General features: G+C 36.9%; 1 protein-coding gene across 4 annotated transcripts in view; it reads right to left on the bottom strand.

Moving 5' to 3' along the window:
• LOC100863865 (thrombospondin type-1 domain-containing protein 4) overlaps positions 1–18,907 on the bottom strand; it is a 25,784-nt gene extending 6,877 nt beyond the window's left edge. Inside the window, exons 1-2 of one of the 4 annotated variants that reach the window (XM_086915411.1) lie at positions 18,564–18,907; positions 12,520–12,876 (exon numbers count right to left, since the gene is read on the bottom strand). In XM_086915411.1, coding sequence (XP_086771537.1) covers positions 12,520–12,573 — 54 coding nt within the window. In that variant the 5' untranslated portion in view covers positions 12,574–12,876; positions 18,564–18,907. Of the gene's footprint in view, positions 1–12,519; positions 12,877–18,455 lie in introns of all 4 variants that reach the window. The other 3 variants (XM_031919559.2, XM_086915413.1, XM_086915412.1) reach the window with 3 other exon arrangements.

The following is an 18,907-nucleotide window of genomic DNA, read 5'->3' as shown; positions in this document are numbered from 1 at the left end:
TGTGATCAATATCTTTGATTTTTGTTATCGGGTTGGGTCGATTGTACGCAACATCTTTTTTTTAAATTCCACAAACTCTATTCTTTACGTTGAAATATACTTTGATGCATGCAATTCGATGAATAAATGTAACGATAAAAAACTAACAAGAAAATAACAACAAATCAATATATCAATATATCATTAATAAAACAAATAATATTCTTCGAAAAATAAATATAATTATCACGTAATTATTTCAAAACTCAATTAAATCTTATTAAAATTAGAAAAACCGCTTTGAACCGCTGTAATTCCGAAGATAATGATTTCCGATCAACGAATGAACGATCATTAGAAGCGCTGAATCTTGCTCTTTAAAATGCTTTTCGATTTTTCTTGATACGACTTCCGGTTCCCAAGATATCGTCGTGTAAAGGAAACTATAATTTTTAATCATTTACCATTACTATCCTTGTTTTTTATTCGGATCTTTTGCTTGCATCTCGTTTCACTAACCTATCCCAAACTGCAGACAAGCGGCAGACGCGCGATTCCTGGAAAAACATAGTATGCGATTCTTGGAAGGACGTAGTACGCATTTCCAGGAAAAAATATAGGCCAATGGGCCACGGTCCATTCATAATTTTTGCGTTACGTTAAGCGCTATTTGAATCGTTATATCTCGGCAACCGATTGAGATATCGAGATGAATCAAAAAATAATTTTAACGGCATGGTTTTCTCTACATTCTGATTGGGTTTTGATGACAAAATTTTTAATTTCTTTTCACGTTTTTTTACGTTATATGAAAAGTCGAAATTTTGTTCTTTATTATTTTTAACGTATCAATATAATAATCTTGTAATATAAAGTATATAGGGAATATATAGAGAGACATTATATTTTTTTTATATCGATCAAATATTTGAATATGTTTTAAATACATCTAAATCTTTTAATGATTTTGCTGTTTATTTTTTAATTAATTTGATACTCGTGACGATTAATCACAGCATCAAAATAATACAATTTCAAATAATATTTCGAGATTATAATATTAATGAAACGAAATCTACTAAAGTATTTCCATCCATTTATTTGTTTACTCGTGGAAGTGGATATGTCTTTATACCACAAATTCGTTGAACCCAATCACTCGAAGAATTCTAGGAAACAGAAACAGTATTTACACACGTGGTTACTTAGCATGAAATTTGTATAAACAGAGCTCGTTATCGGATCGAAGTAAATTTCGAATCTGCGAATTAGTAAGTCACAACATGTCGAGGCATATGGTTGTGCGTAGGACCGTGGTAAAATTATGGCTGTCAAGAAATAAATTTAGCCACGTCGCGTTCCTTCGTGAGTGTCCAAAAGCCAGCTGCAGTTTGTCGTTCAGTCTGTGAATCGCGACAAGTCGAGTGCACCGGAATCATGGATCTCTTCATGGGTGATCCAGACAATCAAAGAACCACCTAAAGGCCATTGAAAGCTTATTTAAGTTATGTTACGTTACTTCCATTAATCATTATGTCAACATCCAAGTACCTATATATTCTTTTTCTTAAGATAAAATTTAAAATCGTGTTAACATATATAAAAGATTCTCAAATCTAGAGAAACTACTCTTGATCGTGAATCTTTTTTAGGTTATTTCAAAAAATACTTTTATTAAACATTATATCGACACTTTAAAACTTAGAAATTCAACATTTTTTTCATCTAAAATTTTCAATTTTGTTATTAAAAAATTTAATTTTATTATCAATTGAATTTATGAATATTCGAAAAGATATGGTAATTGGATGTTGTCTCTTGACTAAGAAAATATTGATTAATATAGAGTATATTAATAGAAGTTATAATAGAGATTATTACACATCAGTTAACGTGTGTGATGTTAATTGCTTAACGTTGTGCGATCGATGATCAGAATTCTTGTAGAGTAAATAATAACGAAATACGACGATTATTGTAATTTAACATGTTAACATATGTGTATGTGTTTATGATGTCGATTGGAATATAGGTCACAAATTATCTATAATTTTAATTTTTTCGTATAATCCATCGACCTAATTAACAAATTTAATATTTATATTTAATATCCTCGCAATTATTCGTTTCTTTATTATTAGAAATTTATTAGAAATTTATCATTTGCCAGACGAACAAAAGTTACTTGGCCAACGTGATACAAAGGATACAAATCAAGATAAATATTTCCAACATCGGCGATTAATTATTTCTATCGAAGAGAATTGAAAAAATTCTTGGCAGAAGAATTGTTTAAAAGATTTATAACGCGAGTTGCAGCGTGACGGACACGATTAATATTCGTGTCTCGTAAACGTCACTGTTATTCGCAACTTTGATCGAGCGTGGTTAAGAAAAATCGCGACGATTTCTCGGAAATAATCCCTCCACCTCTGTCCACGTATATACAACAAATATATATATATATATAATAATTCCTATTAGTCAGTAGGCTGGAAATTGATAAGTTGAAAATATACGTTGCGAAAGGAAATTCGAAGTGTATTGTAATGGCGACGTATACGAGCCCGACGTATATCCTATTCTCGCGGTTGATGAAGCTGAAGAAGATTAAGATGATAAGGGATTGTATGTTAAATTGCTTATACAGTATCCGTACGTGGGTTAGTGTTACATGGGCGTAGAATCGGTATATGGGACGCGAAAGACGAGTATAAATTACAGAGAAGACCACATGGCCACGTACGAGGAGCAAGTGCTTCTTCGATAGTGATTCAGGTCGGATCTGGAACTATTCGTATCTATTACTACCGTTTGATTGGACGATTAATAGTGCCGTGATAGCTTTCTTGAAAATTCGATTCTATTTCGGTACGCAGTTTCGCAATTTGGAAATGCGTCCGGCTCGGCTAATGCGTCAAGAATGTTACTCGATCTTAGAGAGGCTTTAAGAGAATTTTACGAATTGCAACACTTTATTTTTTTTATGTATTTTTATGTACATTTATCGATCTTTATTGTCCATTATTGTTAGATTCTTTTTTTCTCGTTCGTTGTTAATCGATCGGTTAAACTACGATTAATTTTCCAACGATGTTCACAGTCTGCTGATGTCCTTGATATCCGCCAGAGCTGAACACTTCTTTTTTTTTTTTTTTTTTTTTTTCAGTGAAAAAGCTAATCAGTAACGTGCATATAAAGCCGCGCCCAAACTGACACTCCTCGGCTCTTTGATTGGATTAACCGGGGATGAATGTCAAGTTATACTCTGCCTTTTACGTGGCGCACCGTGGCCAATATTAATTGTATGAATATCGCATGAGCGAATTTATAAATCGGGCCTGTATAAGGGAACAATGCGAGCCGCGAGAACGGCGTCTCGATTACAGCTCGATAATGTCAAACCACGTGAAGCAGGTCTCCTCTCCTCCTCGATATATCGAGTCGCCATCTCCGAATAATCGGACGTTAATGTTATCTCGCCTCGATTGTTATCTAGGATTTGTATTTATGACGAAGGTCTTGATTTACGATCGAAACCGTGGGATTATTGTTACGAAGAAATTTATGGAATCCCTTAATTACGTAGACGTAATAATTCACTTTCGAATAGATTCTTTTGGCAGAGAGTGCTCTATTTGAACTAACTTCTTACTTATTAGAGGAAAATTAAATTTGTATTTTAATTGGATTTCAGAAAAATTATCGTTTACGCAAATCTTTCATAATTCTTCTCTTCGTCCTTGTTTCAAAATTTCCATGCTCGCGATACGATTAAAGGATCCATAGATCAAAGATAGGATTATTTTGAGAAAAGAATGGTATATAAGGCCTTAACTTCCTTTATCGCAAATTGCATCCTCACACCCTCACCATTCATTAACGACACGGTTTATGGAACAGCCGTTCATCACCACGACCAAAAATGTAACAGTGAAATTTATAGCGTCGCGATGGCGACTTGAAATAAACGTCGGGTGCCACAATGACCCGTATGCTCGACATCCGTGCACGTACACACGCGTGCCACGCACACGCGTCGCGGTTTCCGCCGCTACTTTTTACAAAAATACACACGCATTCGTACCTTCGCACGCAATGGGTAGCATAAATCCGTGGAGGTGTTAAAGCACATTAAATTACGTCGTGCGTGTTAACTTGTTATAAGCGAGCTGTAATTCTCTCCAACAACATTTACGAGGCCACACCAGGTGTTTACACTGCGATAAAGCAGTTTGCATTTCGCGTATACCTTGTGTCCGTTCAGAAACCACGCGCTTATTAGATTCGATTCGAGCAATGATCAGGATACTTTTCAGTATCGGCGTGTGGCGAATATTTTCATTCAAAGTTGTTATGCTCTCCACCATTTTTTCGAGGGGAAGTTGAATTAAACTTGATAAACTTGACACACTTTTCAATATGTTTTTTTGTAATCGTTATTATTTTTCGATAAAAGAACCGAATCGTGTTATAGAATCCGAACGATCGATATTTTTAGTTGCCTAATGAGAATATAACCAAGTGATATTTAGGTTGATGCAATCCGTTAAATCTGTATTAGAAAGTAAACGAAGCATTAACACACTAACCGTGTAATCAAACAGTGTCATACAGGTTAATGTCTTACACAATTACGAGTTAATTGAGCGCAGGTTATGCCGGTCACGTAAGATTCTTTAGATCCAATAGGGTTATTCATGGCCAATAGACTGGTCACGTAAAAATAGAGCGTATCTCATCATCGTAGGGAGAGAAATATTACCTGTCTATTTCTTTTTTCCTTTTCTTTTTTTTTTTTTTTTTTTTTTTAAATCTATGAAGTGTGTAAACGGAATGATATGTTTGAATATAAAATTAAATTCATGGATGTCGCGATTCGAATATCGTTTAAACATCATAAATCTTCGTCTTTTGTAGCGCAACCTGATTTGTTTTAAAATTCTAGTTTCGCCGCTCGAGTATTGTTTAAACAGCATGAATCTAGTATTGCTAACCTACTTTAAATATTATTTTATTATGATACCGTAACCGATGATGTACAATCTTATTTTTATGCGAATGATAATTAATGCCTGATCAATTCAACTTTTACTTCCAGGCGGCCGATCGATTCTTCCAAGAGATCGATCCTTCATCGATCTTTTCACTCATCCAAATCCTTTAAATTCGGAATCGGTGGAAAAATTTTTCAAGAAAGAATATTTCTCGCGAATAATTTTGCACGATGAAATTCCACGATCGCAGTCTTATATCGTGGCGAAGGTTCAACGTCGGAAGGAAAAAAAAAGGGGGGGAGGGGAGGAGCGAAAGTGATGTAAAGTCATTAAGATAAGCGGCTAATTAATAATCGGCTTCAAGAGGACCCCGAATGAATCATCGTTGTTCCACGAGGAACGTTGCAGGTTCGACATTATGTTCCAGATTCAGGACGGGGATTAAACAGCTCTAGTGTCCACGAAAATAACGTAACAAGAATAAACGTCGAACTCGATTCTGATGCCACGGTGTTATCGGCACCGATCATCGTCGAGTGTCGTATCCACGATGAAATATGAAAGTCCTGACCCCTTCGTTCACGTTCCACCGTCTATTTCTGACAGGTGAATAATTGTACAAATGCAATGAAATCTTTAAAAATGTATAAATTTGAACCGCTTTGAGTAATTCAAAAATACAATTTCGAGTTGAAAAAATTGATTGTAGAGTTAATTAAAAAAGTCGAACAACGAATTTATATTTTAAATAGAAAAATAAAAAATAGTAGAAAGAAATATTGCATAGAAGTATGAATGGGTGTCTGGATTTAATCATATTATGTAGATTATTATTTCAATAAACGAGAGTTGTTCCAGACACCACGAACTGGTATTAGCTACACATTATCATAATGAAGACCTTGTTATCGTGTAACGTATTACGTAATAAATTATTATATACCACAAAGATTTCCAGTTAACGTCACAATAAATTACGACATTATATTCTCAACAATATCTAGTAAGCAATTTTTCAATTTTATAAATTCATCGTACGGGATATAAATTTAACCCAAAGAAGTTCAATAGAAACCGGTTATCAAAGCAGTCCAGCAATGCAGCTTAGAAGTTTAAAATTTTCTTACTTAACTTAACATTTTTCTTATCGAGGCTAGATCAATTATCGCACAATTAAAGCGCTAATTGTACAATCACATATCCTTTTTTTTTTTTTTTATTTCATATCTATCTAGTTCTGAATCTATCCTTATCTCGAAGAAATTAAAAAAGTTCTAATCTATCTGTTACATTTACGTGTACTAGATTTTTCAAAATCTTCATACGTGTTTTTTCTTTCTTCTCTTTTGAAACAATTCTTTCTTTACATATAGTTTATATTTTTTACGAATTTATTTTCTCTATCCCATAAAGAACAATGTACGCTTAAATTGTGACACAATTTATCGCCTTTTAATATCTTTCAACGCTCTCTAAACCAGTTTCAATAAAATATTATTATCGGAAAGAAACACACGCTCTCCGTTTCTGTCGCTATCAATTGAGAATAAATACAAAGATCGGAACGATCATAAATCGAAAGGGGGAGGGAATTTAATTTCAAAGTCTTCAAAAAAGAAAAAAAAAGGGCAAAAATGCACAAATGGAAATCTATCTAAAATTCATAGTGTTTCGCAAGTCGTTTCACGGAATGTTTCGCAGAAACGTTTCACGGTTTCAAGGAATTCCTTCCATTTTTTCCCTCCCCCCGCCAACTCCTCAACCAGTTCTCCGCGCCGGATATAATTGACTTTTCTCGATAAGACCGGATTCCGAGGCGAATTCGAAATGCTTTTTCACGGTGGTCCGACAAGGCGAAGCGCGTCTAAACGTCTCGCTCTTCCCGCCCGTTTCGAGACGATCCGCTTGGCGCGAGCAATGAAACTCGAGGCGTTTGCAACCTGCTCCCTGGCGCCGGTTACGCGTGCACGCTTCGTAATGCGCCGGATGAGAAAGGGATGAGACGCGAAAGCAGAACCGATAGCCGGCGAATAAGCGCGGTCACGTGCATCGTCATCCTTCGAGAAGTCGAATGTCGTCGAATGGATTCGCCATTTCGTCGTAGATAGCGAAATGTTGGAAACGCTGCTCGTGAATGTAATGTAATCTGTCTTTCGATATAACGTCGTGAAGGAAATATTATACGGGAGTTTGAAAATTATTACAATTTGTTTTCTCATGGAATAATACGTATTTGGTGTATTTGTATCGTACGAAGATTAAAATTATCGAAAGATTCATCAAGTGGGATTTGTCTTTGCGAAGACAATAGTTGAAGAGGTAGATAAGGTATCTAATCGACCTTGAGGAAGATAATTCTCTTGAGGATTTTATTCGTTAGAAGAATACGTTTTGATCGAAATTTGTGAAATTTTAAAATTGCGAAAGGAACGGAGAACAGAGGCGAGACGAGCGTATCGAATCGTGGATTAGCGTCGATTAAGGTTGGTTTTTGCTTAATTAGAATCTCTTGTGCAATACTGAAATGCATACTCGACTAATCGAGAGGGATCTTGTACGTGCAACCGGACACCGTTTGAAAGATACGCGCCTATATAATCCGTGGAAATCGGTACCCTGACGTTAATCGAATCTGCTTGAATTTTAATGTAGCCACTATGATTATAACAGTAGATAATAATTTGTTAATTTTTTTAAAAAGAATTTACACTTGCAAAAAGAGAGTTTAATAATTATTCTCAATATACGAGAGAAAATAAGAATGTGTTTGAAGGAGAACTTCTGCAACTTTTTCCAATGTTGAAGTAAAGGAAATTGTTAAAAAATGAGATAGATAATAACGAGAGAAACTTGGGAGGGATAAAGGACCGACAAAGTTGAATAAAAAATATCAACGAAGAAGAAAATGGAAGGGAGTGAGAACTGTCAATGAAGATTCGAGTAGCGCCAATAGAAACTCGAATGATTGTAATCATGACCCTGCACTAAACGCGTGTCAACGTTTGAGACGGAGACGAGACACGAAACTGATGGCCCATGAATAAATATCTTCCTACTGTCAGTCGACTGAACGTGCGCGTAAAAGCGAAGCGATCGTTCGAGTCGAGGAGAGGAAAATTTAATCTAGAAATTAGGTACACCGAAGCGAGCGAAATTGAACATTTTATACTTTTCAACCAAGGTTCAGGTATAAATTTACTCGGTTGAATTATCGTGAAATTACGTGACGCCGCGCAATGCAAATTATTGTACATTTCGCCTAGTTTTATTAGAAAAGAGATTTACAATCCAGCGTGAATTTATGATCAAATGCAACAATGTTTAAGCATGTTAATTATTCTGAAATACTATTTGAACGGTTAAAAATTCTGCAACCTTTTGTATCTGGCGACGAGAAATAAATATTGTCGCAAGTAAAATGCGAGACATTTACAGGAAGCTGAGAAACATTTATAATTTATTACAATGCCTGGTTATTTCATGTACATAAAAACAGGAAAATATTGAAATTTCCTGGATTATTTAACGATGATAAAAGATTTTTCATGGTTTTAATCAGACTATCAGATTTTACGAATCTATCATCTTCAAAGATCGGATCGTTCTTACATTGATCACTGTTGAATATAATTGTTTTTAAACGATCATTGTCGATTAATTCATACGTCAAAGACGTATGAGAATCTAAATTTCATCATCATCCAAGGAGAACTAATTACATATACTTTGTCTGAATCATTAAGATGAAGAAATTTCCCTCGAATTAATCCTCTAATTCTCAAATTTCTCAAACGATTCACTTTCCATTATTCCACAAAGGGATTCCTATTCTCAGAGGAAGATGATATCCTCGAACATCCTAAAAAAAAAAAGTCAAAAGTCCAACGCATTCTACCAAAAGCCATTTCACGGCAAAGTTATTTCACACTATACCAAGAAGAAGATGTTCCTTCTAAGTGGCATAGACAATCTCAAGCAGCGACGTGGGCGGTAAGTGATGGATCTCGATCCTAGTGATTAATGAAGGATCTCCTCGACTTTATGAAACGTGACAAAAAACGAAATTTGGATCGTGGATACTTCACATGCGCTTTCTCAACCGTTCGAACACGGTTCGAATCCGCTTTAAATCTGCTTGGCCGATCTAAGAATACGCGCTACTCGCAGCATTTAACGGGTGGAATGCGTTTCGCGCAGTAATGGCACTTCCTAGACAGGCCTTGGACGATCGCAGACGAGTCTCGGCTCATCAGGAAAGGAGAGAAAAATCAGCCACAATTAAACCGCGTTATTTACGACAGACGCACGTCGTAAAATAAAAGAACGTCTTGCTCGTTCACCCGTTGTTTCCTTTATGATCGATTGTTAGGCCAAACGATGCCATTATCCTGGAAAAGTTCTTTCTGATTCTTTGCGATTCGTTATGTAACAATTCGGGACGTTTTTTTAAGAAATGTTGATGAATCCCGAGAAAAAGAAGTTGGAGAATTGCTCGTGATTTATTATATGTTGATGAAGTTAATGGTCACGCTACGGCTAGCAATTTTCCTCAGAGGCTTAGAACAATAGGAGAATAGCTGGCAAATTGACGATAAAACAAACTAATAATAGGATGTGAGGAAAAGTAGCTTCTACGTACAATTCGTGCATCGATCATTTATCATACATATCACAATCACAATGAAATTCTAATCTTTTTTTTTTTTTTTTTCCTCTGTAAATCTTTATTAAGGTTCGACGCGTGTGATTTATAAGGAGCCTAATAAAATTTACCTGGCTGTATTAGATCGTAAATTTCAAACGTTAGAGAAACGATATGTAAACCCAATAATTACTATTATCAATGGTTTGATAAATGTTACGGCGACTCGTCGAAATGTATTCGAACCGGGAAAAGGATACACTTCTTTCCACCCTTCATTCTCTATCTCTGTTTTAACCCGTTTCCATACGCATTAAAAAACGGCGGTTAAAGCGGTAGCTTAAAGTTTGATTGACACGTTACAAGGCTCACGTATCTCTTATGATAATTAACGAGGGAGTGGTTAGATTCGTAGGCAATAAATAACTTCGTTAATCGGATACCATTTTTCCCCTCGCAACGTGGCGCCTTTGCTGTTGTAGATCGTGACGCTTGTACCTCTTTATCACGCAGGAAACATCATGAAAAATATATTCCTTTACTTTTACACCAACAGCAAAGGGAATTCCTTTTACGACCGACCACAATGTCGGACCATTTCTGACTCATACTACTTTCTTATTTAGAATTTATCTTCGTTTTACGCGAAACCACATCTGACCCCCGCCAAATGTACGATCGTCATTTTATCCGTCATAGTTCCTAATGGACAGGGAGGGGAGGGGAGGGGGGGAGGGGAGGGGGAAACCGGTTTGAAAGGTTTCGCCGATGAAATATTCCTCGTAATTTTGAAATATTGCCGATCATTAAAGGTATACGCGTGGACTATTTAACTTCTCGACGACAACAAGGTCTCGTTAGCCCGTGTAAATGATAATAATAACGCTGATTAAACTAACGACAAGCGCCACCAGGATTCATTAGCTACCCAACGCGAAAAACATTGCTGAATTTACGAAATACGCGGCTGCCCGATTTGGACGCGTCCCGTGGCGCTTGTTGCAGCTGTTTCAGACCGCGTGAAATTTGTCTCGTATTCAGACTTCGTGTTCAACATTATTATTCATTATTTGTATTTGCAAAGTGCACGTTTCGAGAAAGGGATTGCCGTGTCGTCATATTTTACTTTGAGTTACGTTTATGAATTATTTCGTGCGGTGCGGTAGGAATAACCGTGTTATGATAATGGATGCTTGAAGAGATGCTTCTACATTCTGTAGAGTTTTGTATTTTAGCATTTAAAGCTATTATCATTTTCAAATCATCTCATTATTTCACGAGTTTCAAGAGTTTCAATATCAAATTATTCTTCACACAGAAGTTGATACGGTGTATCGTCGCACGATGATGAAATCTTCGAGAATATCGGGATAATGGCTTCTTGAATACTAGAAATCCTACTCCTATCTCCTCTTACAACTCTATAAATCTCCAGGGGATCCATCTTTTTTTACACACTCTATAACTAACATAAGAAGAGAAGGCGTCGTGGAACTTATACCGCCTCTTTCCCCCGACGTTTTCCTAACGACGCTGCACTAACTCTTGACCAAACAAAAATGGATGGAGAAAAAAAAAAAAGAAGAAGAAAAAAAAGAGTGGATGAAACCAAATCGTTCTCCACGAGAAATTAATTTACGAGCGCGGCCAGTTCTGTTTTAAGCATAGAAGCTCGAAAGAAAGTCGGCGGAGAAACTCCTACTCGAAGTTGGCTCTCTCTCTCTCTCTCTCTCTGTTGGAGAAGAAATACACCGACACGCTTTCGACGAATTTCAGTGACACGCACGGATAAAGAGATGCTCCCAAAAAGAGTCACTCTTATCATCGTGACACGGATGAGACACGTTCGCGTGATACTTTTTATTGGCCCGTGGTGGTAAGCCCTCGTCGACTCTCTCGAGAGCGGCTCGAGCGGGCTCCAAGAGGAGAAACGAAAATAAAAGGAGGAGGAGGAGGAGGAGGGAAAAAAAGAGGAAGAGGAGAGGAGGATGGAAGAAAGAGAGAAGAGGAGAAAAGGGAAAAAAGAGAGGGGCCGCGCGCGGCCGTGCTTTTCAGCATGTGGACGAGAACGCGGACGAGTTTAAAGCACGAGGCAGGCGCCAGATATCCTCTAATTTGTCTTTCAACGGATCACTTCTGATGGCCGACCGGTATGACGATTTTCGTGCAGCGTATAAATTATAATATCCTTGCACGAGTTGGAGGTTATCCACTGGGCGGCCTTCGTTGTGTTCGCGAGGAATCGAGAAATTAATTTCCATCGATCGAAGGTATAAAATGTTAAATGTTATGCATGGATATGCCTGGTAATTGGTAAAGTGTAACTACTTTCATTTTCGCGTGATAATTCACGCCTCTCGACCTTTCTTAACGTAACGAATTTTCAATTAAGGCAACATCTCGAAGGATAAAGTTAAATGTGACGTCTCTTGCATAGCGTAATATTATAATAATCTAACCTTTAAAATTTTGTGAATAAAATTAACTTATCGAGAAGAAGCGTCCGGTTAAAGAAATACAAGTTTTAAGTCCGTCAGCCAAGTCCATATTCGGTCGGAATTAAAACACTCGACTGAATAATTTATTCCTTAATTTCAAAACCGAACTAAGCTTTTACAAAAGTACCATAAAAATCGATGACGTATCTAAGAAGAGTTTCAACGAGGAGAGTCCTTTGAATCAGCATCAAAGACACCGCCTCCGCACTTACTCCCCCTCCCTTTCTTTTTTTTTTTCCTCTCCATACACGAACAGGCCGGTCCAAACGATTGCACATTAATTTAATCTACGAGTTTGGCATTGAAGTTCGAGTCAAATTGGACCCAGCCCAGAAATTATACCATGTAACACGCGTTAAATCACGTTTCGACGTTCCTCGGTTGTTAACATTCGAAATCTTACCGTCAATGATATCAGCAGAGAGAGAAGAATCGTTTGATCCATCTTGGAGAACATTCTTCTTCCGGTTCACGCTCCACGTATCATCTTCCACAAGCTTCTTCCCATTAATATTCTTCCAGATGAGATTCGAAGCGATCTCGAGAACAATTATTCGTCATTTTTCGAGCACGACAGTCGTTTTGCATCACACCACACGATTCAGTTTTAATTCCCTCGGCTGTCATTGAAATCACGATGCCATATTTCACTCGTATTCACACTCTTCTTCTCTTCTACTCGCACCATCGAATCGCTTTTATCACAATAATTTAATGAAACTTACGTTTCCTTTCTTCGATCCTCCTCCGATCGGAATATCTTTGAATAAAATTAAATAACGAATAAATACGAGAAAGCGATCAAATGTTTTTTCTTTCTTTCTTTTCTTTTATTTGAAAGTTTAATTTTATTCTTAAAATTAAATATTCTTCGTTCATAGAAATTTCGATTTATCCCTTATCTCTAAGATTTATCTCTATCCGATTTCTCAATAAAATACCTACTCTATCTGACATTACAAATCTGACATTAATGAATTTAACCAAGAATCTCCATTCTTCCTTTCACACCTCGAGCTTCTATATTAGAATTCTCACGATATTCAGTTTCCCTGGCAATTTTCCACGCCAACTTTTCCACCGATTCACCGATACGCGGATATTATTTATTGTTTCTCGGGTTACCTCCTATCCTAACGTAGGAATTTCCACGCAGGTATCTAAATTGTGATCGCGTTAGTGTACACGGGAATAGAAGGATAACGGAGATAAGAGAAATTATTTACAGCGTGGTAAGGCAGGATAGATAGAAGGACGTATGGGGCGCTATGGGACTATTTGAACTATAATTACAAGAGACTTGTGATAAATCGGTGACCTTTTCTGATTTTTCGTCGCTCCTGTTTCCATTCTCCTGTTTCACGAAACACGTTTTCCTCGAAGGTTAGGGCGTGCTGCTTCTGTTCCTTCCAATAAGAGATTGAAACTTGGTGCTGACAAGAATGATCGATAAGTTTCAAGTGAAATTACACAGTAGTGTTATTATATCGAGCACGATTGGATTACTACACGATCGATCCGTTTCGATTTCGTAAGAGAATCGATTGAATTCCTTCATAACGAAGGAACGAATAGAAGAAGAAGAAGAAGAAGTTGTTCCATGTTGTCGTATTAATAAAAATAATTGGACGTGTGACGTGAACGTGCTGGTTTGATGATAATTAAGTTGACACGTGCTAATGACGAATACGTGTAACACACAAGAAGGCAATGTTTGGAGCGGTTTCATCGAGAAAGCGGAACGACAAAGTGTTGGAAATCGCCGACTATTTTTAGGATTGTTTTAAGAAAGGAGCCGTTTTCTTTACGGTTGTAGAATGGAGCACACCTCGGCGGAAAAAAATATATTCAACGTTTGAACAATATTTTAATGCCGGCTGAAGGTAGGTGGAGGAGGATCGGCTGCTATTTTTAAGTCGCGTCCTCGATTTCCGGATGACGCGGTGCAGCTCACATTATCGGCGAATTGATGTTTTTCGTTTTGTTTCGAGACAACGATTGAGACATTTTTCTTCTTCTTTTTTTTTTATGATATTAAGCAAGAAAATCCGAAATGATTCAATGAATACAAGCCCGGCCTACAATTAGAAAAGAATTTTCCCAAAACATCTCTTTATTGTCATAAGATCGATAAAAGAAAATCAAATCATCAAATCGATACGCAAAAAAGCTCAAGTAGAAGAAAAACTGCTCCTTAAAATTTCAAGCATTCCATCGCCTCCTCCAATAAAAAAAAAATCAAACCGATTCCCCAAACACGCTTCTCTATCCCCTTAAAGAAAAAAAGAAAGAAATTGAACGACACCGATTTTCGAGTGGCTCCAAAATCTTCTTCTATTCACTCACTATACCTCAATATCTTAAGTACACCATCCGCTACTCGAAAACTCGATTCCGTCCAATAAAACTTTTTATCGAGACCGACTCACGAGCACCGCCGCCATCGACGCACACACGCGTATCCTGCAACACGGACGCAACACTTGCACGGATAGGGGAACAACACAGGCAACCGATTCGACGCGCGATCAAGATATTTTGCATCGTGAGAAACGAGTTATGATGCGACACGAAGGAAATTGGATATTAGAGGTGCCGTCGTTCACGTGTGTACGTATACGAAGGCGCACATAATGCCTTCATGCTCCAGTTGTTAGTGAGCGTTAGACGGGAATCGATATTAGTCGTGCGTCGACCTGTCGAACGTAATCGTTTCTCCTACGAGTAGAATTATCTCTGCTGAAAGCGCGCCGGCGCTAGGCGGAAAAAATATTTTTATCCCCTCCCCCTCACGATCCACGATCCCTTGCATTCCATCCTTCCTTTCGTTCTCAATTATACACGTATAACGTTAACCGCGTATATGAAAAGTTTCGATCCGCGACAAGCCGCCATTTTTTATCGGCTGGCGCCAACCTCGATGGTTCCAGTAGATCGATCTCAATTACGTTCCTCCCTCCCGGTTTACATTATCGCCATTTTTTGATCTATTGTTTATGGAGCCTTGTTTTTCGAGCTCTTTCATGTTTCGCTGTTGTCGAGGGGTTGAGGGGATTAATTTATGGGCCCGGTATTCGGGGCCAAAGGGGATTAGTTTGTGTTTATTTTGCGGAATTGGAATGGCGCTGTGTGGCTGCAACACGTGGAATTTATGAAGCAAGAGGGAAATAAGAAGACGAAATTATTGGAGCTGTAATTACGTACATTCGGTTATATGTATATACGTTGGATTGCTTATTTTTCTTTCCCCCTCTCCCCCCCCTTCTTTCTCTCTTTCTTTCTCTCTTTCTTCGCGGCGATTCAATGAGAAAAAAAATTGAAAAAAATTGAATTCATTGAGTGAGAGATTGCGTGAATTACAATCTCAGGTATTTGTAAATCGTAAATACACCGTTTTAAAATCGGTTTGTCGGAGAAGTTATGAGCTACTTGGTCTATAAATATGAGATTCTTTTTCCTAGATACGATAGAATATATTATTACGTACCTACTTATGTTACAAGTGGTTACATTTGTGTGTTGCTCTATCTTTTTTCTTTTTTCTTTTTTTTTTTTTTTCCCGTTGGTGAAATTAATTTATGTTCGCGGAACTGTGCATGTGTTGGGTTCAGTTGGCATCGTGATGCAATAAAGTACAAGAAAAATCGGGAGAAAAATTGTATTCGTACAAATTTATAAACGGTATATAACATATTCTCCAGTCGATCGTATATTTTATTCGATCTTTACGAGGAACATTAGCCAATTAGAGATTTTAAAATTTTACTCGTGAGTATAATGTTGACGAGGAATGTTCATCGAGTTGGAAAACACGATTTGTTGAATTTGTTAAAATAATAAATTATTTAAAGGTAATTAAATTATTAGTCGATTATTTATTAGTTTTGGATGGCAACGCGCGTGCATATTAATTGGAAGTTATTGCCGGTTGAATGTTGCACGTTAAGTAGCGGTGGAAGTGCGCGATAAGTAATCGAGTTGCGGGTGAATATGAATTTATGGGTTATGTATTCGGGCAGTTGTCTGTATATGTCACTCAAACGAAATGGCGGCACAGAATACGCTCATGGCGCAACATTTCAGAAAACGAAAACGTCTATCGGTGAACGATGTCGTAACGCGGAGACAAAATATTAAATTGGGCAACAAATTTTTGTACTTTCTACCGACGATAAATTATTCGTCAATAATTATTTCATTTTCATCGTTTTAGACTTCTTCTTTACTTCGATGATGTTAATTTTAAAAATTATCAGGAAAGGAATCTTTTTCCATCGAAACGACAATTTAAATGGATAAAATGGTAAATTTTATGACACATTTCGGAAAAAAATCAAGATTAGAGATCGAGCAGTATCTTTTATCATGAAAATCAAATGTTTCGTTCTCGTTTCGATTTAATTTTGCATTGAGATTCTGTTAGAGAAGAAAAAATTAAAATTTTAACAAAAATAAAATATAATAAAAATTTCCAATTCAACCAATCGATATTCCGAATATTAATTTTCTAAATTTATAACACAAATTTTATCATAATAATATCTTTAAAAATTTTTCTAATACTTTATCTTTCAATGACGTTAATAATATATATTTTATGAGACAAGAAAATAATTTACATAATCATCGAATCCCGATATACGTGTTAATTACATTGGAAAATGGCCTCGTCAGACGGCTTCCACGGTTCATTGCTATGTCTATTTTTTTTTTTTTTTTTTTTTTTGTTCACAACTGATGTTTATGGGACCACGTTACTTTATTATAGTGGGAACACGGTTGTAAGAATGCCACCATTCCGATGGATCTGAGTAAGTACTTGCGCAAGTGTCGGTATAACGCGAGCCATCGTTTATTTTTATGATTATCGACCCATCGGGATCGTGAACTATTAATAATACGCGTTTGTGAAATGACTGATCGGCAGAAACGATTTTCCAACAAACAGAACCGATGAGATAATCGTGCGTGTAACAGAAATTAGGCCTTCTTCGTGATATTTGATAGTTGGGGTTTTTACGTTTTCAAAATGATGGATGAATCGAGGATTTTGCAACAAACGATCGATTCGATTTAAGGACACGTTGAAATATTTCTGTTTTGTATTCTATTTCTAATCTTACAGAAGTGAAAAAGGATTTATTATTATTTTTCTTTTTTTTTTTTGTACACTTCGAATTGAATTCTTTGAAATTGAAAGTTGAATAGTTAATAATAAATTATATAATAATAGATATTGATATTTGATACTGACACAGAATGATTTTGCTAGAAAATACATGCAATTAAAATTCATAGTTCGCATCATATATGGAAATTTTGGACATCAAGGATGATACTTTCGATCGAGGTGGAAAAGTTTGAAGGTTAAATAATATTAGTGATTACGTTTTCACGGTTTCTTCCGGTACATGAGAACGAGATTCACGTGCGAAGAGAGGCACAAAGTCAAGGCCGCTTGCATTCGTCCACGAAAATAGCTTTGGAAGCCGTCAAAGGGGTCGTAAATTTAGATTTGTGTGCAGACAAAGTGGTTTAAACTCGTGTTCCGGGTATGTTGTGATAGAAAAATAGTCTCGTGGTGTCGCGGCAGCGGTGATGAGAGAAAAAGGAGGAAAGAGGAAAGAGGTTATAACCGTCTGTGACGAGGTTCACGTCATAGCTCGATTCGCAGAATTTTGCCACGATTTTCAGAAATATTCGAATCTTTAATGGGCCAGCTTTGACACGTATATCTTCGCGTATCTTAATCTTGTTCTTTCAATTTGTCAACGTGTTCCAACGCGATGTAAAATATCATCCTTGGCGAAGGAATACGTGTTAAATCCATGCTCGTCACGGGAATTCGATCACCTTTGAACTTTAAACAGTTGGAATTCGAACGACAAGTTGGCCGGCCGATGAGAAAAATCATGTCGAGCGTGTACCAACATTAGTATCTGGTACAATCCCGATGTAAAAAAAGATTCGAAACACGAGGTCAATTTGTCATGGTGGTCGTAAAATTCCAATTGAACAAGAACAAGGAGGAAAAGTTAAATAAGGTAAACCTTATCTTTTCCCGAAATGTCGACGTGTTATTTGTCATGTTTTATTTTCGAAAAAAAAAATTTCACAGGAAAAAGATCCATATGTTTGGATCTACAAAATTAAATTGTTAACAACAAATATTGCTACATAATTACTCCTTTCCCCATATACGTATATTTAAATACGAATATGACATTTACTACATTCACATTCGATAAAAAAAAAAAAAAAAAAAAAGAAAGAAAAGAATGCACTTGTACTACATTTCACAGCAAACCTTTCTTACGACCTAATCAAGATCAAGATCACCTTTAGAAACAACTTTATTAAATATATATAATTCTCCGTGATGGAACAATTGAATCAATAAACTACATTCAAGAAATCACTCAATTAACACAAATAAGTATCACCTACGAAAGATTAGAACGAAATTACTTCTCGCCACGTATACGTATACGTGCGACGTAAAGATCGAGCATATTTTTATCTCTGATTCCTCGCTGGTGTTTACGTTTCCGTAGCAAAACTCTCTCGGATCTCGTCTCCGCCGATCGATTCACGATTAATTCGAGTCCACGATATTTCGATATAATAGATTCACGATGCGATTCACTTGTCGGCCGTTAGATCTTTGATCAAATGAGAAGCCGCAGCGACGGTAGCGTGATGCATGTTACAGAATACCGAGAAGCGAGTTCCTCTGTCGTGCTTTACAGAGGTGTCGTGCCGAACTGACGGCTCCCGTCGGTGGAGGATCG

The sequence above is a fragment of the Apis florea genome, unplaced genomic scaffold, assembly GCF_048593485.1.
Source record: "Apis florea isolate Af1SG1 unplaced genomic scaffold, ASM4859348v1 contig_3775_pilon, whole genome shotgun sequence".
In the NCBI taxonomy this organism is placed as follows: Eukaryota; Metazoa; Arthropoda; class Insecta; order Hymenoptera; family Apidae; genus Apis; species Apis florea.
Note: the sequence above shows the minus strand (reverse complement) of the source record. Positions and strands in the feature narration are given on the sequence as shown.